At 50.8% G+C, this 18,690-nt stretch overlaps 1 protein-coding gene and 1 pseudogene across 9 annotated transcripts in view; both read left to right on the plus strand.

The window, feature by feature from the left end:
* The first annotated feature begins 10,772 nt into the window (after positions 1 to 10,772).
* LOC122544759 (uncharacterized) overlaps positions 10,773 to 18,690 on the plus strand; it is a 144,553-nt gene continuing 136,635 nt past the window's right edge. For all 9 annotated transcript variants that reach the window (XM_087981846.1, XM_087981849.1, XM_087981851.1 and 6 more), the window contains exons 1-2: positions 10,773 to 10,909; positions 18,298 to 18,502. In XM_087981846.1, coding sequence (XP_087837972.1) covers positions 18,302 to 18,502 — 201 coding nt within the window. In that variant the 5' untranslated portion in view covers positions 10,773 to 10,909; positions 18,298 to 18,301. The remainder of the gene's footprint in view (positions 10,910 to 18,297; positions 18,503 to 18,690) is intronic.
* On the plus strand, positions 11,102 to 12,209 carry LOC148138262 (uncharacterized; annotated as a pseudogene).

Here is an 18,690-nt window from a genome sequence, read left to right on the forward strand (position 1 = left end):
GTGTTGCTGGGAAAGCACAGCTGGTCAGGCAGCATCCGAGGAGCAGGAGAAGCGACGTTTTGGGCATAAGCCCTTCACCAGGAATGAGGCCTGGAGGAAGAACGTCTCATATATCGCCTTGGGACCCAGCAACCACACGGGATAAATGTGGATTTCAACAGGTTCCTCATTTCCCCTCCCCCCACATTATCCCAGTCCCAAGCCTCCAACTCGACACTACCCTCCTGACCTGTCCATCACCCCCTCCCCCGATCTATCACCTTCTCTCTCACCTTCATTCACCTATCACTTTCTCAGCTGTCTTCCCCCTACCCCACCCTCCTCCCATTTATATCTCAGCCCCCGCCCACAAGCCTCATTCCTGACGAAGGGCTTTTCCTACTCCTCGGATGCTGCCTGACCTGTTGTGCTTCCCAGCACACACTCTTCACCTATCCCCCCCCCGCCCCATTATCTGCAGCTCCCCCCCACCCTCTGTCCTGAAGAAGGGTTACACCTGAAATATTGACTTCTGCACCTCCTGATGCTGCCTGGCTTGCTGTGTTCTTCCAGCCTCCTGCTTGTCTACTTTGGATTCCAACATCTGATGGGTTTTTTTATGTCTGGTGAATCGGAGTCATTTTGTTTACTTTGAAATGGTCTCCACGCTGACTAGTACGTTGACTTCCAAGTGTTCTTGTTGTGGGATTTACCCTCTGGGTGTTAATTTTGCAGTTTTATGAGCTCCTGGGTATGTTTTATAATGTTCTTGAGTGTAATTGTAATGTGTACCATTCTTTATGAGACTTGAGTTCTGTTTGTAATGTGAATACTGGATTGGGGGAAATGAAGGGGCTGAAAGGGTAAGTGAAGAGGCAACTGGGAAGAAGGACATAAATCTATGTGAGGCATTGGCGGGTGTAAAGGATTATGTTGGGTGTTGGATGGGGAAGAGCATGAGAAGTAATTAGAGGGTGTGAAGTAGGTGAGGATGAGAGTGGCCTGTCGGAAGAGTTAGGAGCCGCTAACAGCAATGACGAACTGTGTTGAAAGAGACTGTTCACTGAATACTCTGACGACCCAGATTAAGTTTAAAAAACATCACACAACACCAGGTTTATTTGGAAGTGCAAGCTCTTGGAATGCTGTTCCTTCATCAGGTAGCTAATGTGGCAGGATCATAGGACACAGAATTTACAGCAAAAGATCAGTGTCATTTAACTGATGAGATATATTGAACAAACCTAGATTGCTGTTAAATCTTTAATCTTTTAGAATATGGATACAGGTTTTGATTCATTAGTGTGTAAATCCCAGAACTTCTTTCAATTGACATTCCCAAGATAACTTGGGGTTTTACTAAAAAAGGTGACCTCTCAGCTCAGACAATGCATTAAAGGTGTGAGGTTAGAGTCTGTCTGTCTTCCAACCTTGAGTCAAGACTGGTTCTATTTCCAAAGTAGGAATTTATAAAATGTCACATGGATTATTTTTACAAAATCTTGTTATCTCAGAAATGTTACTTGAAAGAAGTTCTGGGATTTACATATTAATGAATCAAAACTGGCATCCCCATTGTTGTGAAGATGTGGATATACTTTTAAGAAAGTTAAAAGTTTAAGAACTACCGGACCCGGCACCTGTGTATTCAAAAATGGTAACAATGAAACACTGGGTCTAACCACTTGATTAATTCATTGCTTGGAGACAAAAACAAATTTGAATTCGGCTGATTAGTTTAAACTACACTTGAAACATATCAAGATTGAACTGAGTACATTGTGTCATTGGCTTTTAAGATTGTCAATGTGATGTTCTGGAGTATAAGACTGGGGGGGGGATTGAACAGTTGAGAGGAGATCTGCCACATCTCAGCATGTAAGAGACTGTTTGGAAGAAATCTCTCTCTTAAAAGTCCCTTTTCAATCAGTAACTTGTAATGCAGAAATTCCTAACAAGGAGAAAAGAAAATCTGAAGACAAGAACGTGCAACTTTCAGGTTTTGAGATAAGAATTGTTGTGGATGTAGGTTTACTCACTGAGCTGCAAGGTTCATTTCCAGACGTTTCATTACCCTACTAGGTAACATCTTCAATGGGCCTCAAACGAAGCAATGCTTAAAAATTCATGGTTTCTATTTATATATTTGGGTTTCTTTGGGTTGGTGATGTCTTTTCCTGTTGTGATGTCTTTTCCTGTGGTGAAGTCACTTCCTGTTCCTTTTCTTGGGGGCGGTAGATAGGGTCTAACTCGATGTGTTTGTTGGAATGCCATGCTTCTAGGAATTCTCGTGCGTGTCTCTGTTTGGCTTGTCTGAGGATGGATGTATTGTCCCAGTTGAAGTGGTGTCCTTTCTCATCTGTATGTGAGGATACCAGTAAGAGAGGGTCATGTCTTTTTGTGGCTAGTTGGTGTTCATGTATCCTGGTGGCTAGTTTGTCCAATGTAGTGTTTGGTACAGTTCTTGTACGGTATTTTGTAAATTACATTAGTTTTGCTCGTTGCCTGTATAGGGTCTTTCAAGTTTGTTAGCTGCTGTTTTAGTGTGTTGGTGGGTTTGTGGGCTACTATGATGCCAAGGGGTCTGAGTAGTCTGGCAGTCATTTCCGAGATGTCTTTGATGTAGGGGAGAGTGGCTAGGGTTTCCGGACGTGTTGTGACTGCTTGTTTGGGTTTGTTGCTGAGAAATCAGCGGACTGTGTTCATTGGGTACCTATTCTTTTTGTAACAGCTGCTCTTATTTTTTTGATGTATTTTAGGTGTTTGAGGCGATTTCCTCGAAGCAGCAATTACGGTTTCATATGCTGTTGCATTATCTTGGAACTTTGGAGGAAAAAAAAGTCCAAGCGGCAGCAGTTTTAAAAGGGAGAGGAACAGACAAAGAAAGCACATGGTGAAGTCAGTGCAGGAGAGAGAGAGAGAGAGAGAGAGAATCTACACTGCTAACTGACAGAGTTAGCAGTTACTGCCTTTGCTGTGGAATTCATGGATCGCTGGACATTGGAGTAAATCTGGGAAAATTAACAGTGAAATTCACAACTGATCTTGGAGGAACCGGTTTTGGAAAGGTCACAGCACAGAAGCAGATAAGTGGATTTCAAACGTGGCATTAAAATAAGTCTGCAGTAGTGAGTAGCGTGGGTTCTTTCTTGATTATATGTTTTATTGAGCTATGTCTCTTGATTAAACTTAAAATATAAGCCATAAGTATTCATTTAACCTGGAGCAGAATAAGACAGTGCTATTTTCTGGGTCTTAGATTGAAAGAAGCAAATCTGCCTTCAGAAATGAGATCACGAGGCTCCAGAGGAAGTATATTCCTGTTAGGGTGAAAGGAAAGTTTGGTAGGTATAGGGAATGCTGGATGATGAAAGAAATTGAAGGTTTAGTTAAGAAAAAGAAGGAAGCGTATGTCAGGTTTAGACAGGACAGATCGAGTGAATCCTTAGAAGACGTTAAAGGCAGTAGGAGTATACTTAAGAGAGAAATCAGGAGGGCAAAAAGTGTACATGACATAGCTTTGGCAAATAGAGTTAAAGAGAATCCAAAGGATTTTTACAAATACATTAAGGACAAAAGGATAACGAGGGAGAGAATAGAGCTCTTCAAAGATCAGCAAGGTGGCCTTTGTGTGGAACCGCAGGAGATAGAGGAGATACTAAAGGGCATGGAAGATGTAGAATGTACGGAAGTAAATGGTGACATCTTGGAAAATGTCCATATTACAGAGGAGGAAGTGCTGGATGTCTTGAAAGGCATAAAAATGGATAAATCCCCAGGACCTGATCAGGTGTAGAGCTTAAACATGTGTTGCTGGAAAAGCGCAGCAGGTCAGGCAGCATCAAAGGAGCAGGAGAATTGACGTTTCGGGCATAAACCCTTCTTCGGGCTTATGCCCGAAACGTCGATTCTCCTGCGCCTTTGCTGCTTGACCTGCTGCGCTTTTCCGGCAACACATTTTTAAGCTCTGATCCCCAGCATCAGCAGTCCTCACTTTCTCCTGATCAGGTGTACCCTAGAACTCTGTGGGAAGCTAGAGAGGTGATTGCCAGGCCTCTTACTGAGATATTTGTATCATCGATAGTCACAGGTGAGGTGCTGGAAGACTGGAGGTTGGCTAACATAGTGCCACTGTATAAGAAGGGTGATAAGGACAAGCCAGGGAACTATATACCAATGAGCCTGACATCGATGGTGGTCAAGTTGTTGGTGGGAATCCTGAGGGTCAGGATGTACATGTATTCGGAAGGGCAAGGACTGATTAAGAATAGTCAACATGGCTTTATGCGTGGGAAATCATGTCTGATAACCTTGATAGAGTTTTTTGAAGAAGGAACAAAGAGGATTGATGAGAGCAGAGTGGCAGATGTGATCTATATGGACTTCAGTAAGGCATTTGACAAGGTTTCCCATGGGAGACTGGTTAGCAAAGTTAGATCTCATGGAATACAGGGAGAACTAGCCATTTGGATACAGAACTCGCTCAAAGGTAGAAGACAGAGGGTGGTGGTGCAGGGTTGTTTTTCAGACTGGAGGCCTGTGACTAGTGGAGTGCCACAAGGATCAGTGCTGGGTCCTCTACTTTTCATCATTTACAGAAATGATTTGGATATGAACATAAGAGGTATAGTTAGTAAGTTTGCAGATGACATCAAAATCAGAAGTGTAGGAGCCAACAAAGAAGGTTACCTCAGATTATAACATGATCTTGATCAGATGGGCCAATGGGCTGAGAAGTGGCAGGTGGAGTTTAATTTAGATAAATGCGAGGTGCTGCATTTTGGGAAAGCAAATCTTAGCAGGACTTATACACTTCATGGTAAGGTCCTGGGGAGTGTTGCTGAACAAAGAGACCTTGGAGTGCAGGTTTATAGCTCCTTGAAAGTGGAGTCACAGGTAGATAGGACAGTGAAGGCAGCGTTTGGTATGCTTTCCTTTATTGGTCAGAGTATTGAGTACAGGAGTTGGGAGGTCATGTTGTGGCTGTACAGGGCATTGGTTAGGCCACTGTTGGAATATTGCGTGTAATTCTGGTCTCCTTCCTATCGGAAAGATGTTGTGAAACTTGAAAGGGTTCAGAAAAGATTTCCAAGGATGTTGCCAGGGTTGGAGGGTTTGAGCCATAGAGAGAGGTTAACTAAGCAAGGGCTGTTTTCCCTGGAGTGCCGGAGGCTGAGGGGTGACCTTACAGATGATGATAAAATCATGAGGGCATGGATAGGATAAATAGACAAGGTCTTTTCCCTGGAGTTGGGGGAATCCAGAACTAGAAGGCATAGATTTAGGGTGAGAGGGGAAAGATATAAAAGAGACCTAAGGGGCAACTTTTTCACGCAGAGGGTGGTGCGGGTATGGAATGAGCTGACAGGATGTAGTGGTGGCTGGTACAATTACAACATTTAAAAGGCATCTGGATGGGTATATGAATAGGAAGGGTTTGGAGGGATATGGGCCGGGTGCTGGCAGGTGGGACTAGATGAGGCTGGGATACCTGGTCAGCATGGACGAGTGGAACTGAAGGGTCTGTTTCCATGCAGTACATCTCTGTGACTGTATGACCTGTTGTACCTGCAGACCAACCTTCTGTGATTCATGCACAAGGACACCCAGGTCCCTCTGCACAGCAGCATGCTATAACTCACCTGTCCCCAATCTGCCCTGCCTTCTACTTGAACACGATTTGCCTCGCCCCCTCATTTGTACCTGATCTGCCCCCATTCCCCGCTTCACCTGTGTCTGGTCTGCCCCTTACCTTACCCGATCCTCCCTATCCTCTTAACTGTACCCAATCGGGAATGCCACTCTCACCTATACCTGATCTGCCCCTAACCCTTTATCGTCCCCTGTCCCATTCTGCTGCTGATGTGCTCCTTACATTGTCAGAACGTGCATTCTCCCTGCACACTGCTCCTCCGACAGTAACTGCTGGCTCTAGGCTGACCTTCCAACAGTGCCACTCTCCCTCAGCACTGACCCCGTGTCAGTGTGACCCTCCCTCAGCACTGACCCCGTGTCAGTGTGACCCTCCCTCAGCACTGACCCCGCGTCAGTGTGACCCTCCCTCAGCACTGACCCCGCGTCAGTGTGGCCCTCCCTCAGCACTGACCCCGTGTCAGTGTGACCCTCCCTTGTCACTGACCCCGTGTCGGTGTGACCCTCCCTCAGCACTGACCCCGTGTCAGTGTGACCCTTCCTCAGCACTGACCCCGTGTCAGTGTGACCCTCCCTCAGCACTGACCCCGTGTCAGTGTGACCCTCCCTCAGCACTGACCCCGTGTCAGTGTGACCCTCCCTCAGCACTGACCCCGTGTCAGTGTGACCCTCCCTCAGCACTGACCCCGCGTCAGTGTGACCCTCCCTCAGCACTGACCCCGTGTCGGTGTGACCCTCCCTCAGCACTGACCCCGTGTCAGTGTGACCCTCCCTCGTCACTGACCCCGTGTCGGTGTGACCCTCCCTCGGCACTGACCCCGTGTCAGTGTGACCCTCCCTCAGCACTGACCCCGTGTCAGTGTGACCCTCCCTCAGCACTGACCCCGCGTCAGTGTGGCCCTCCCTCAGCACTGACCCAGTGTCAGTGTGACCCTCCCTCGGCACTGACCCCGTGTCAGTGTGACCCTCCCTCGGCACTGACCCCGTGTCAGTGTGGCCCTCCCTCGGCACTGACCCCGTGTCAGTGTGACCCTCTGTCAGCACTAATCCTCAGTGCTGACCCTCCGACAGAGCAGAGCTCCCTCAGTGCTGACCCTCCGACAGAGCGGAGCTCCCTCCATGCTCTCCCTCCAACATTGCGGAGCTGCCTTGCTCTTACCCTCCCACTGTGCCGAGCGCCCTCAATGCTTCCCCTCCAACAGTGCGGAGGTCCCTGTGCCCTCTCCCTCCGACAGTACAGACGTCTCTCGGCACCTGCCCTCCTCTGCTACAGAGCTCCCTCCTGTTTAGGTTAGGATGAAGTGGCCATGCTGCATTTCCCATAGTCTCCAGTTAGTCTCGTGGTGAATTAGCCATGGCATATGCAAGGTTACAATGATAGTATTGAGGGTTGAATCTGTGTGGGATCGTTTTTGGAGTTTGTTGTGCACCCAATGGGCTGAATGGCCTGCTTGCATGCTGTCGGGAGTCTCTAATTCAGAGAAGGTAGGGAATGTGAGGTGATGGTTGTCTGATCGTAGAGAACAGTGTGACAGTACGATATCTATTGGGTTGATTGAGTTTCCCTATCAGACTGTAGAGTTGGACGTGTGTCATGTAGTTAGTGCAGCCGAAGCATTCTATCAGGCACCTGTATTCCCAAAAACCCCGAGTCTCAGAGTAAATTCCGAGAATTGGAAAGTGAAAGCCATCAGTGCTTCCAACCTTTGGACTGAGACACACCTTGAAATTGCTGTACTCAGCAGTGTATAACTGGGACTGTTTACAACATTATCATTCCTGGTTAGAGCTCGGACTCAGTGAGAGGGGTGACCCCAGGTGGATGTGTCCAGGAACATCATTCTGCCTCGTTGCTGCCAGCCCAGGTCACTCCAGCTGATCTCCAGTAGCTGCCTCCTCTGTCTGTATATGTGTCAGGTACAGTCATCAAGGAGACAACTCAACCTCTGATTTCTATCCCTGTCTTTCTCAGTACCTCTCTGTGAATCTCTCTGTCTGTCAGCCGGACATCTTCTCATTCATGTCTCATCGCAAATAGGAGTAGTGTTCAGAACCATGGTCGGTTGGTATGATTTGTCTGCAAATTCTGCAACAAGAGAACTCCAACAGTGTCATGAGAAATCAGTACTGACCTTCGACGGTGCAGCGGTCCCTCAGTATTGATGCTCCGACAGTGCCTGCCTGTACTGCACTGACTGTTCAACAGTACAGAACACGCTCTGTACTGACCTTCTGACAGTGTGGCACTACCTCAGCACTGACCCCGTGTTAGTGTGGCCCTCCCTCAGCACTGACCCCGTGTCAGTGTGGCACTACCTCAGCACTGACCCCGTGTTAGTGTGGCACTACCTCAGCACTGACCCCGTGTTAGTGTGGCCCTCCCTCAGCACTGACCCCGTGTCAGTGTGACCCTCCCTCAGCACTGACCCCGTGTCAGTGTGACCCTCCCTCAGCACTGACCCCGTGTCAGTGTGACCCTCCCTCAGCACTGACCCTGTGTCAGTGTGGCACTAACCTCAGCACTGACCCCGTGTCAGTGTGACCCTCCCTCAGCACTGACCCCGTGTCAGTGTGACCCTCCCTCAGCACTGACCCCGCGTCAGTGTGACCCTCCCTCAGCACTGACCCCGTGTCAGTGTGACCCTCCCTCAGCACTGACCCCGTGTCAGTGTGGCACTAACCTCAGCACTGACCCCGTGTCAGTGTGACCCTCCCTCAGCACTGACCCCGTGTCAGTGTGACCCTCCCTCGGCACTGACCCCGTGTCAGTGTGACCCTCCCTCGGCACTGACCCCGTGTCAGTGTGACCCTCCCTCAGCGCTGACCCCGTGTCAGTGTGACCCTCCCTCAGCGCTGACCCCGTGTCAGTGTGACCCTCCCTCAGCGCTGACCCCGTGTCAGTGTGACCCTCCCTCAGCACTGACCCCGTGTCAGTGTGACCCTCCCTCAGCACTGACCCCGTGTCAGTGTGACCCTCCCTCAGCGCTGACCCCGTGTCAGTGTGACCCTCCCTCAGCGCTGACCCCGTGTCAGTGTGACCCTCCCTCAGCGCTGACCCCGTGTCAGTGTGACCCCCCCTCAGCACTGACCCCGCGTCAGTGTGACCCCCCCTCAGCACTGACCCCGCGTCAGTGTGACCCTCCCTCAGCGCTGACCCCGCGTCAGTGTGACCCTCCCTCAGCGCTGACCCCGCGTCACTGTGACCCTCCCTCAGCGCTGACCCCGCGTCACTGTGACCCTCCCTCAGCGCTGACCCCGCGTCAGTGTGACCCTCCCTCAGCGCTGACCCCGCGTCAGTGTGACCCTCCCTCAGCACTGACCCCGCGTCAGTGTGACCCTCCCTCAGCACTGACCCCGTGTCAGTGTGACCCTCCCTCGGCGCTGACCCCGTGTCAGTGTGACCCTCCCTCGGCACTGACCCCGTGTCATTGTGACCCTCCCTCGGCACTGACCCTGTGTCAGTGTGACCCTCCCTCAGCACTGACCCCTTGTCAGTGTGACCCTCCCTCAGCACTGACCCCGTGTCATTGTGACCCTCCCTCAGCACTGACCCCGTGTCAGTGTGGCACTACCTCGGCACTGACCCCGTGTCAGTGTGGCACTACCTCGGCACTGACCCCGTGTCATTGTGACCCTCCCTCAGCACTGACCCCGCGTCAGTGTGACCCTCCCTCAGGACTGACCCCGCGTCAGTGTGGCCCTCCCTCCGCACTGACCCCGCGTCAGTGTGACCCTCCCTCAGCACTGACCCCGTGTCAGTGTGACCCTCCCTCAGCACTGACCCCGTGTCAGTGTGACCCTCCCTCAGCACTGACCCCGTGTCAGTGTGACCCTCCCTCAGCACTGACCCCGTGTCAGTGTGACCCTCCCTCAGCACTGACCCCGTGTCAGTGTGGCCCTTCCTCAGCCCTGACCCCGTGTCAGTGTGACCCTCCCTCAGCGCTGACCCCGCGTCAGTGTGACCCTCCCTCAGCACTGACCCCGTGTCCATGTGGCCCTCCCTCAGCACTGACCCCGTGTCAGTGTGACCCTCCCTCAGCACTGACCCCGTGTCACTGTGACCCTCCCTCAGCACTGACCCCGTGTCCATGTGGCCCTCTCTCAGCACTGACCCCGTGTCAGTGTGACACTCCCTCGGCACTGACCCCGTGTCAGTATGACCCTCCCTCGGCACTGACCCCGTGTCAGTGTGACCCTCCCTCGGCACTGACCCCGTGTCAGTGTGACCCTCCCTCGGCACTGACCCCGTGTCAGTGTGACCCTCCCTCGGCACTGACCCCGTGTCAGTGTGACCCTCCCTCGGCACTGACCCCGTGTCAGTGTGACCCTCCCTCGGCACTGACCCCGTGTCAGTGTGGCCCTCCCTCGGCACTGACCCCGTGTCAGTGTGACCCTCTGTCAGCACTAATCCTCAGTGCTGACCCTCCGACAGAGCAGAGCTCCCTCAGTGCTGACCCTCCGACAGAGCGGAGCTCCCTCCATGCTCTCCCTCCAACATTGCGGAGCTGCCTTGCTCTTACCCTCCCACTGTGCCGAGCGCCCTCAATGCTTCCCCTCCAACAGTGCGGAGGTCCCTGTGCCCTCTCCCTCCGACAGTACAGACGTCTCTCGGCACCTGCCCTCCTCTGCCACAGAGCTCCCTCCTGTTTAGGTTAGGATGAAGTGGCCATGCTGCATTTCCCATAGTCTCCAGTTAGTCTCGTGGTGAATTAGCCATGGCATATGCAAGGTTACAATGATAGTATTGAGGGTTGAATCTGTGTGGGATCGTTTTTGGAGTTTGTTGTGCACCCAATGGGCTGAATGGCCTGCTTGCATGCTGTCGGGAGTCTCTAATTCAGAGAAGGTAGGGAATGTGAGGTGATGGTTGTCTGATCGTAGAGAACAGTGTGACAGTACGATATCTATTGGGTTGATTGAGTTTCCCTATCAGACTGTAGAGTTGGACGTGTGTCATGTAGTTAGTGCAGCCGAAGCATTCTATCAGGCACCTGTATTCCCAAAAACCCCGAGTCTCAGAGTAAATTCTGAGAATTGGAAAGTGAAAGCCATCAGTGCTTCCAACCTTTGGACTGAGACACACCTTGAAATTGCTGTACTCAGCAGTGTATAACTGGGACTGTTTACAACATTATCATTCCTGGTTAGAGCTCGGACTCAGTGAGAGGGGTGACCCCAGGTGGATGTGTCCAGGAACATCATTCTGCCTCGTTGCTGCCAGCCCAGGTCACTCCAGCTGATCTCCAGTAGCTGCCTCCTCTGTCTGTATATGTGTCAGGTACAGTCATCAAGGAGACAACTCAACCTCTGATTTCTATCCCTGTCTTTCTCAGTACCTCTCTGTGAATCTCTCTGCCTGTTTGTCTGACGTCCTCTGTTTCATGTCTTGTCGCAAGACCCTCTGATAGGGCACATATCCCTCAGCGCTGACCTTCCAACAGTGAGGTATATCTCAGCGCTGACCGCCAACATGTTGCAGCTCCCTCACTTCTTACCTCCGACAGTGCGGAACTCCCTCAGCCCTGACTGTCTGAGAATTTGGCATGCCCTCAGCGCTGATTGTCTGACAGTGAGGCACACCCTCAGCACTGACCCTCCAACAGTGCAGAGTTCCCACAGCGCTGACCCTCCAACAATGTTGCACTGCCACATCACTGACCCTTTAACAGTGCCCCTATCTCTCAATCCTGATACCCCTACATTGCAGGACTCCCTCAGGGCTGACCCTGCCACAGTGTGGCATGCCATCAGTGCTGACCTTCTGACAGTGTGGAGCACCCACAACACTGACCCCCTGACAGTGCGGGGCTCCCTCGTCGCTGACCCTCCGACAGTGCGGGGCTCCCTCGTCGCTGACCCTCCGACAGTGCGGGGCTCCCTCGTCGCTGACCCTCCGACAGTGCGGGGCTCCCTCGTCGCTGACCCTCCGACAGTGCGGGGCTCCCTCGTCGCTGACCCTCCGACAGTGCGGGGCTCCCTCGTCGCTGACCCTCCGACAGTGCGGGGCTCCCTCGTCGCTGACCCTCCGACAGTGCGGGGCTCCCTCGTCGCTGACCCTCCGACAGTGCGGGGCTCCCTCGTCGCTGACCCTCCGACAGTGCGGGGCTCCCTCGTCGCTGACCCTCCGACAGTGCGGGGCTCCCTCGTCGCTGACCCTCCGACAGTGCGGGGCTCCCTCGTCGCTGACCCTCCGACAGTGCGGGGCTCCCTCGTCGCTGACCCTCCGACAGTGCGGGGCTCCCTCGTCGCTGACCCTCCGACAGTGCGGGGCTCCCTCGTCGCTGACCCTCCGACAGTGCGGGGCTCCCTCGTCGCTGACCCTCCGACAGTGCGGGGCTCCCTCGTCGCTGACCCTCCGACAGTGCGGGGCTCCCTCGTCGCTGACCCTCCGACAGTACTCACTTGAATTTAGAAGAATGAGAGTTCATCTCATTGAATCCAGAACGGCGTTATCTCAGAACAAAGGACTGCCATTTTCAGACTGTGATGAGGAAGAATTTCTTGTCTTATGGGGTTGTGTGTGTTTGAAATGTCCTGGTACAATGAACAATGAAGGCAGAGCTATTGTGTCTGTTTAAGGATACAGTGCATGAACTGTTATTCATTGGAGAATCGACGGTTATGGGACATGGGCAAGAAAGTAATTGTGAACCATGATCCTGTCGAATGGCAGAGCAGATTCAAGTGGCCTACCCCTGTTCCAATTTCTTGTGGTCTTACATCACAGAGTGCTCGAGGAAAGAAATCATTTGGTTGTCTGTGTATGTGGTGGTGGGTGGAGGGCAGTGTTGGGGTTGTGGTAGATGGGGAGTGTGGGGAGGGGGAGGCGGACCTTGGTTTCAGAGGGGAACCTGCAATGGACGGTGTTGTCCTGCATCTGCTGCCCTACCCTGTGTGTGGTTCAAGGTGGTAGGTTTTTGTGGGTAATGTTAGGGTATCCTGGTGGTTGTGTTCTCGGCAATGAAGTATTGGAGTCTCCATCTTGAACAAAATGCACCTTCTTTACTGTAGATTGTTTAAGGGCAATGTATGAGAATGTGTCCACTGCAGCTTGACATACCCAGTTGCAGCAACAAATCTCTTCAATTTCAAATGTCATCTCTGAACACTTCGTGACATCTTTACTCATTCTTTTGTATTTAGCAATGTAGCCATTGATTTGTGGCCTCTGTAATACATTTGTAAACATGTGAACGTTACACCTAAGATGTAGGCTATAAACACCTCACAATCCATGTAGCTACAATTCCAACATTTCAGTCAAAGACCTTGCTGTGCTTAAAAAGAGTACGACACTGAGTCCAGTCAATGATGCATCCGCATCAGCAGGCAGATCTGGGTCAGAATGAGCCCATATTTAATGAGTATCAATGAAGTTTAATGTGGAGAAGTGTGAGGTGATTCACTTTGGAAGGAGCAACAGGAATACTGGGCTAATGATACAATTCTTATGAGCAGAGAGATCTCGGTGTCCACATACATAGATCCCTGAAAGTTGCCACCCAGGTTGATAGGGTTGTTAAGAAGGCATACACTGTGTTAGCTTTTATCGGCAGAGAGATTGAGTTTCAGAACTTTGTGGTCATGTTGCAGCTGTACAAAACACTGGTGTGGCTGCATTTTGGAGTATTGCGTACAGTTCTGGTTGTCGCATTAGATTAGATTCCCTACAATATGGAAACAGACCCTTCAGCCCAACAAAAGTCCATTCTGACCCTCCGAAGATTAACCCACCCAGACCCATTTCCCTCTGACTAATGTACCTATCACTGTGGGCAATTTAGCATGGCCAATTCACCTGACCTGTATACTTTTGGATTGTAGGAGACAACCGGAGCACCCGGAGGAAACCCACATAGACACAGGGAGAACGTGCAAACTCCACACAGACAGTCGCCGGAAGTGGGAATCAAACCCAGGTCCCTGGTGCTGTGAGGCAGCACTGCTAACCACTGGGCCACCGTGCCTCCCATGGTGCATTATAGGAAGGATGTAGAAGCTTTGGAAAAGGTGCAGAGGAGATTTAGAGTCATAGAGTCATAGAAGATGTACAGCATGGAAACAGACCCTTCGGTCATTTACCGGAATGTTGCCTAGTATGGAGGGAAGGTCTTCGAGGAACTTGAGGCTGTTTTCGTTAGAGAGAAGAAAGTTGAAAGGCGACTTAATTGAGACATTTAGGATAAGATAGGGTGGACGGTGAGAGCCTTTTTCATCGGATGGCGATGACTAGCATAGGGGGACATAGCTTTAAATTGAGAGGGTGATAGGTATAGGACAGATGTCAGAGGGAGTTTCTTTACTCAGAATAGTAGGGACATGAAACACACTGCCTGCAACAGTGATAGACTCGCCAACATTGAGGACATTTAAATGGTCTGAACGAGAATGGAATGGTGTAGATTAGATGGGCTTCAGATTGGTTTCACAGGTTGGTGCAACGTCGAAAGCCGAAGGGCCTGTCCTGTTCTCTGTTCAGTCTGATCCTTTCAAAGACGATTTATTGAATTTATTCCCAATAACACATTTTCTTTTGGCAACAATGTCATCGCAGTGAATCATTTGCGATTGCCAAATTAAATAAGAAATTTCCACTTCGTTCCGCATACCTGTGAATCACTGAAGCTGCGAGATAGCAGAAAACCGTTGATTTGACTTGTCTTTATCAGGATCAGTTCTGATGTCTGGTGTGTGAGTGATATGTTCCAAAGATTTTTCCTGGATTATTGGAGGCTGAGGGGTAATCTTACAGAGGTTTCTAAAATCATGAGGGGCATGGATAGGGTGAATAAGCAAAGTATTTTACCCGGGTGGGGGAGTCCAAAAATAGAGGGCATGTGCTTAACATGAGAGAGGAAAGATTTAAAAGGGACCTAAAGGATGACAAAGACGGGGGGTCAGAGTGTGTTATATACACTGTCCTTTCCCTTCTCTGGGACTGAGAGTCACAGTGTGTTATATACACTGTCCTTTCCCCTCTCTGGGACAGGGGGTCAGAGGGTGTTACATACACTGTCCTTTCCCCTCTCTGGGACTGGGGTTCAGAGTGTGTTAGATACACTGTCCTTTCCAATCTCTGGACTGTGGCCACTGTGTGTTACATACACTGTCCTTTCCCCACTCTGGGACTGGGAGTCAGAATGTGTTACATACACTGTCCTTTCCCCACTCTGGGACTGGGGGGTCAGAGTGTGTTACATACACTGTCCTTTCCCCCCTCTGGGCCTGGGAGTCACAGTGTGTTATATACACTGTCCTTTCCCCACTCTGGGACTGGATGTCACCGTGTGTTATATACAGTGTTAATTCCCCTCTCTGGGACTGGGGGTCACAGTGTGTTATATACACTGTCCTTTCCCCACTCTGGGGCTGGGAGTCACAAAGTGTTATATACACTGTCCTTTCCCCACTCTGGGACTGGGGGTCACAGTGTGTTATATACACTGTCCTTTCCCCACTCTGGGACTTGCGGTCAGAGTATGTCACATACTCTGTCCTTTCCCCTCTCTGGGACTGTGGTCACTGTGTGTTACATACACAGTCCTTTCCCCTCTCTGGGACTGGAGGTCAGAGTGTGTTACATACCCTGTCCTTTCCCCTCTCTGGGACTGGGGGGGGTCACTGTATGTTACATACACTGTCCTTTCCCTACTCTGGGACTGGGGGTCAGAGTGTGTTACATACCCTGTCCTTTCCCCTCTCTGGGACTGGGGGGGTCACTGTATGTTACATACACTGTCCTTTCCCTACTCTGGGACTGGGGGTCAGAGTGTGTTACATACCCTGTCCTTTCCCCTCTCTGGGACTGGGGGTCACTGTGTATTACATACATTGTCATTTCCCCACTCTGGGACTGGGGTCACTGTGTGTTAAATACACTGTCCTTTCCCCCCTCTGGGACTGGGGGTCAGAGTGTGTTACATACTCTGTCCTTTCCCCTCTCTGGGACTAGGAGTCACAGTGTGTTATATACTCTGTCCTTTCCCCTCTTTGGGACTGGGGGGTCACTGTGTGTTATATACACTGTCCTTTCCCCTCTCTGGGACTGGGGGTCACTGTGTGTTACATACACTGTCCTTTCCCCTCTTTGGGACTGGGGGGTCACAGTGTGTTATATACACTGTCCTTTCCCCACTCTGGGGCTGGGAGTCACAGTGTGTTATATACACTGTCCTTTCCCCTCTCTGGGACTGGGGGTCACTGTGTGTTACATACACTGTCGTTTCCCCTCTCTGGGACTGGGGGTCACAGTGTGTTATATACACTGTCCTTTCCCCACTCTGGGACTGGGGGTCACTGTGTGTTACATACACTGTCATGTCCCCACTCTGGGACTGGGGTCACTGTGTGTTAAATACACTGTCCTTTCCCCCCTCTGGGACTGGGGGTCAGAGTGTGTTACATACTCTGTCCTTTCCCCTCTCTGGGACTGGGAGTCACAGTGTGTTATATACTCTGTCCTTTCCCCTCTTTGGGACTGCGGGGTCACAGTGTGTTAAATACACTGTCCTTTCCCCTCTCTGGGACTGGGGGTCAGAGTATGTTACATACACTGTCCTTTCCCCTCTCTGGGACTGGGGGTCACAGTGCGTTATATACACTGTCCTTTCCCCACTCTGGGACTGGGGGCCAGAGTGTGTTACATACACTGTCCTTTCCCCTCTCTGGGACTGGGGGTCACTGTGTGTTATATACACTGTCCTTTCCCCTCTCTGGGACTGGGAGTCACAGTGTGTTATATACTCTGTCCTTTCCCCTCTCTGGGACTGGGGGTCACAGTGCGTTATATACACTGTCCTTTCCCCTCTCTGGACTGGGAGTCACTGTGTGTTATATCCACTGTCCTTCCTCCCGCTCTGGGACAGGGGGTCAGAGGGTGTTACATACTCTGTCCTTTCCCCTCTCTGGGACTGGGAGTCACAGTGTGTTATATACACTGTCCTTTCCCCTCTCTGGGACTGGGGGTCACAGTGCGTTATATACACTGTCCTTTCCCCTCTCTGGGACTGGGAGTCACAGTGTGTTATATACTCTGTCCTTTCCCCTCTCTGGGACTGGGGTTCAGAGTGTGTTAGATACACTGTCCTTTCCAATCTCTGGACTGTGGCCACTGTGTGTTACATACACTGTCCTTTCCCCACTCTGGGACTGGGAGTCAGAATGTGTTACATACACTGTCCTTTCCCCTCTCTGGGACTGGGGGTCACAGTGCGTTACATACACTGTCCTTTCCCCTCTCTGGGACTGGGGTCACTGTGTGTTACATACACTGTCCTTTCCCCACTCTGGGACTGGGAGTCAGAATGTGTTACATACTCTGTCCTTTCCAATCTCTGGGACTGGGGGTCAGAGTGTGTTACGTACACTGTCCTTTCCCCTCTCTGGGACTGGGGTCACTGTGTGTTATATACACTGTCCTTTCCAATCTCTGGGACTGGGGGTCACAGTGCGTTACATACACTGTCCTTTCCCCTCTCTGGGACTGGGAGTCAGAATGTGTTACATACTCTGTCCTTTCCAATCTCTGGGACTGGGGGTCACAGTGCGTTACATACTCTGTCCTTTCCCCTCCGGGGACTGGGGTGTCACAGTGCGTTAGGAAGACTGTCCTTTTATCCCTTTATGGGAGTGGGAGTGACATTGCATTAGATAGTCTGTCCTTTCTTCACTGTTGGACTGGGGAATCATGGTGCATTAGGTATACTGTCCTACCCCCACCTTGTGGGACTCGGGGAGTCACGGTGTGTTGGATACAACCTCCTGTATGCCCGTCTGAAACCGGCGGTCACAGTACATTCGATACACTGTGCTTTCCCCTACTCTGAGGTCAAGCTGCATGAGATACACTGACCTTTCCTCCCGCGTATTGAATTGAGGGTCACGGTGTGTTCAATAAACTGTTGTTTCCAGCAGCTCTGGGACCAATAGTCATGATGCATTAGATACGCTCCCACCAGAACAAGGGGTCACTGCTCATTAGAAATGCTGTCCTATCAGCCCTCTGGAACCGGAGGTCACAGTGCATTAGATACACTGTCCTCTCCTATCCCCCCACCACCCCAGACCAGGGGGTCACAGTGTGTTAGATACACTGTCCTTTCTCCCACCCCATCTCTTGACCAGGGGGTCACAGTGCTTACTTAAACTGACCTCTGGAACAGAGGTTGCAGTGTATAAATATACTGTGCTTTTTCCTCCGTTTATGACCAAAGGGTTACAGTGCATTAGGTACACTGCCCTTTTCCCACTTCTGGGACCGGGGGTCACACTGTTACATACACTGTCCTTTCCCCTCTCTGGGACTGAGAGTCACTGTGTGTTACATACACTGTCCTTTCCCCTCTCTGGGACTTGGGGGTCAGAGTGTGTTATATACTCTGTCCTTTCCCCTCTCTGGGACTTGGGGGTCAGAGTGTGTTACGTACACTGTCCTTTCTGCCCTTCTGTGATTGGTGTCATGATGTATTAAATACGCTGACCTTTTCCCCCCTATGATACACAGTTCTTTTCTCCCCCAGGAAGTGGGGGGAGTCATGGTGAATTAGATCCACTGTCCTTCCTCCCGCTCCAGGACCGGGGGTCACATTGCATTTGGTGGCCTGTTCTGTCCTGTTTTCCAAACGGGTGTGTTGACCAGCTGCTTATTTGTTCTCTGTTCACTTTCAGAACCATGTCCCCAGTCTCAGGTAAATCCCTGCAGCTCGTGTACATTGAGAAAGATACGTTGCTTCTTAATGAGGATGCTTTTCAAAGCTGTTTCTTACGAGAGGATGTGAAGGATCGTCCAGTGTGTGTGATTTCTATCATCGGGGAAGAGAGGAAAGGAAAATCCTTTCTACTCAACTATCTCCTTCGTCGGCTCCATCATCTGGTCAGTAACAAGCTTCCATCACTTCCTCTCTCACTCTGGTTGGTGAACTCTGCTCATTGTTTACCTTTCCAAAAGTAGGCAGAAATAACAGCAATATAAATGTATGTAATATATTTAAATTTGAAATTGATCCGTGTGCTTTCATATTCATGTACATTTCTGCATCAATTTCTTTCTCTGGATCACAA

Source organism: Chiloscyllium plagiosum, unplaced genomic scaffold, assembly GCF_037043375.1.
Source record: "Chiloscyllium plagiosum isolate Xiang-an unplaced genomic scaffold, Cpla_swu_hap1 HiC_scaffold_41, whole genome shotgun sequence".
Lineage (NCBI taxonomy): Eukaryota > Metazoa > Chordata > Chondrichthyes > Orectolobiformes > Hemiscylliidae > Chiloscyllium > Chiloscyllium plagiosum.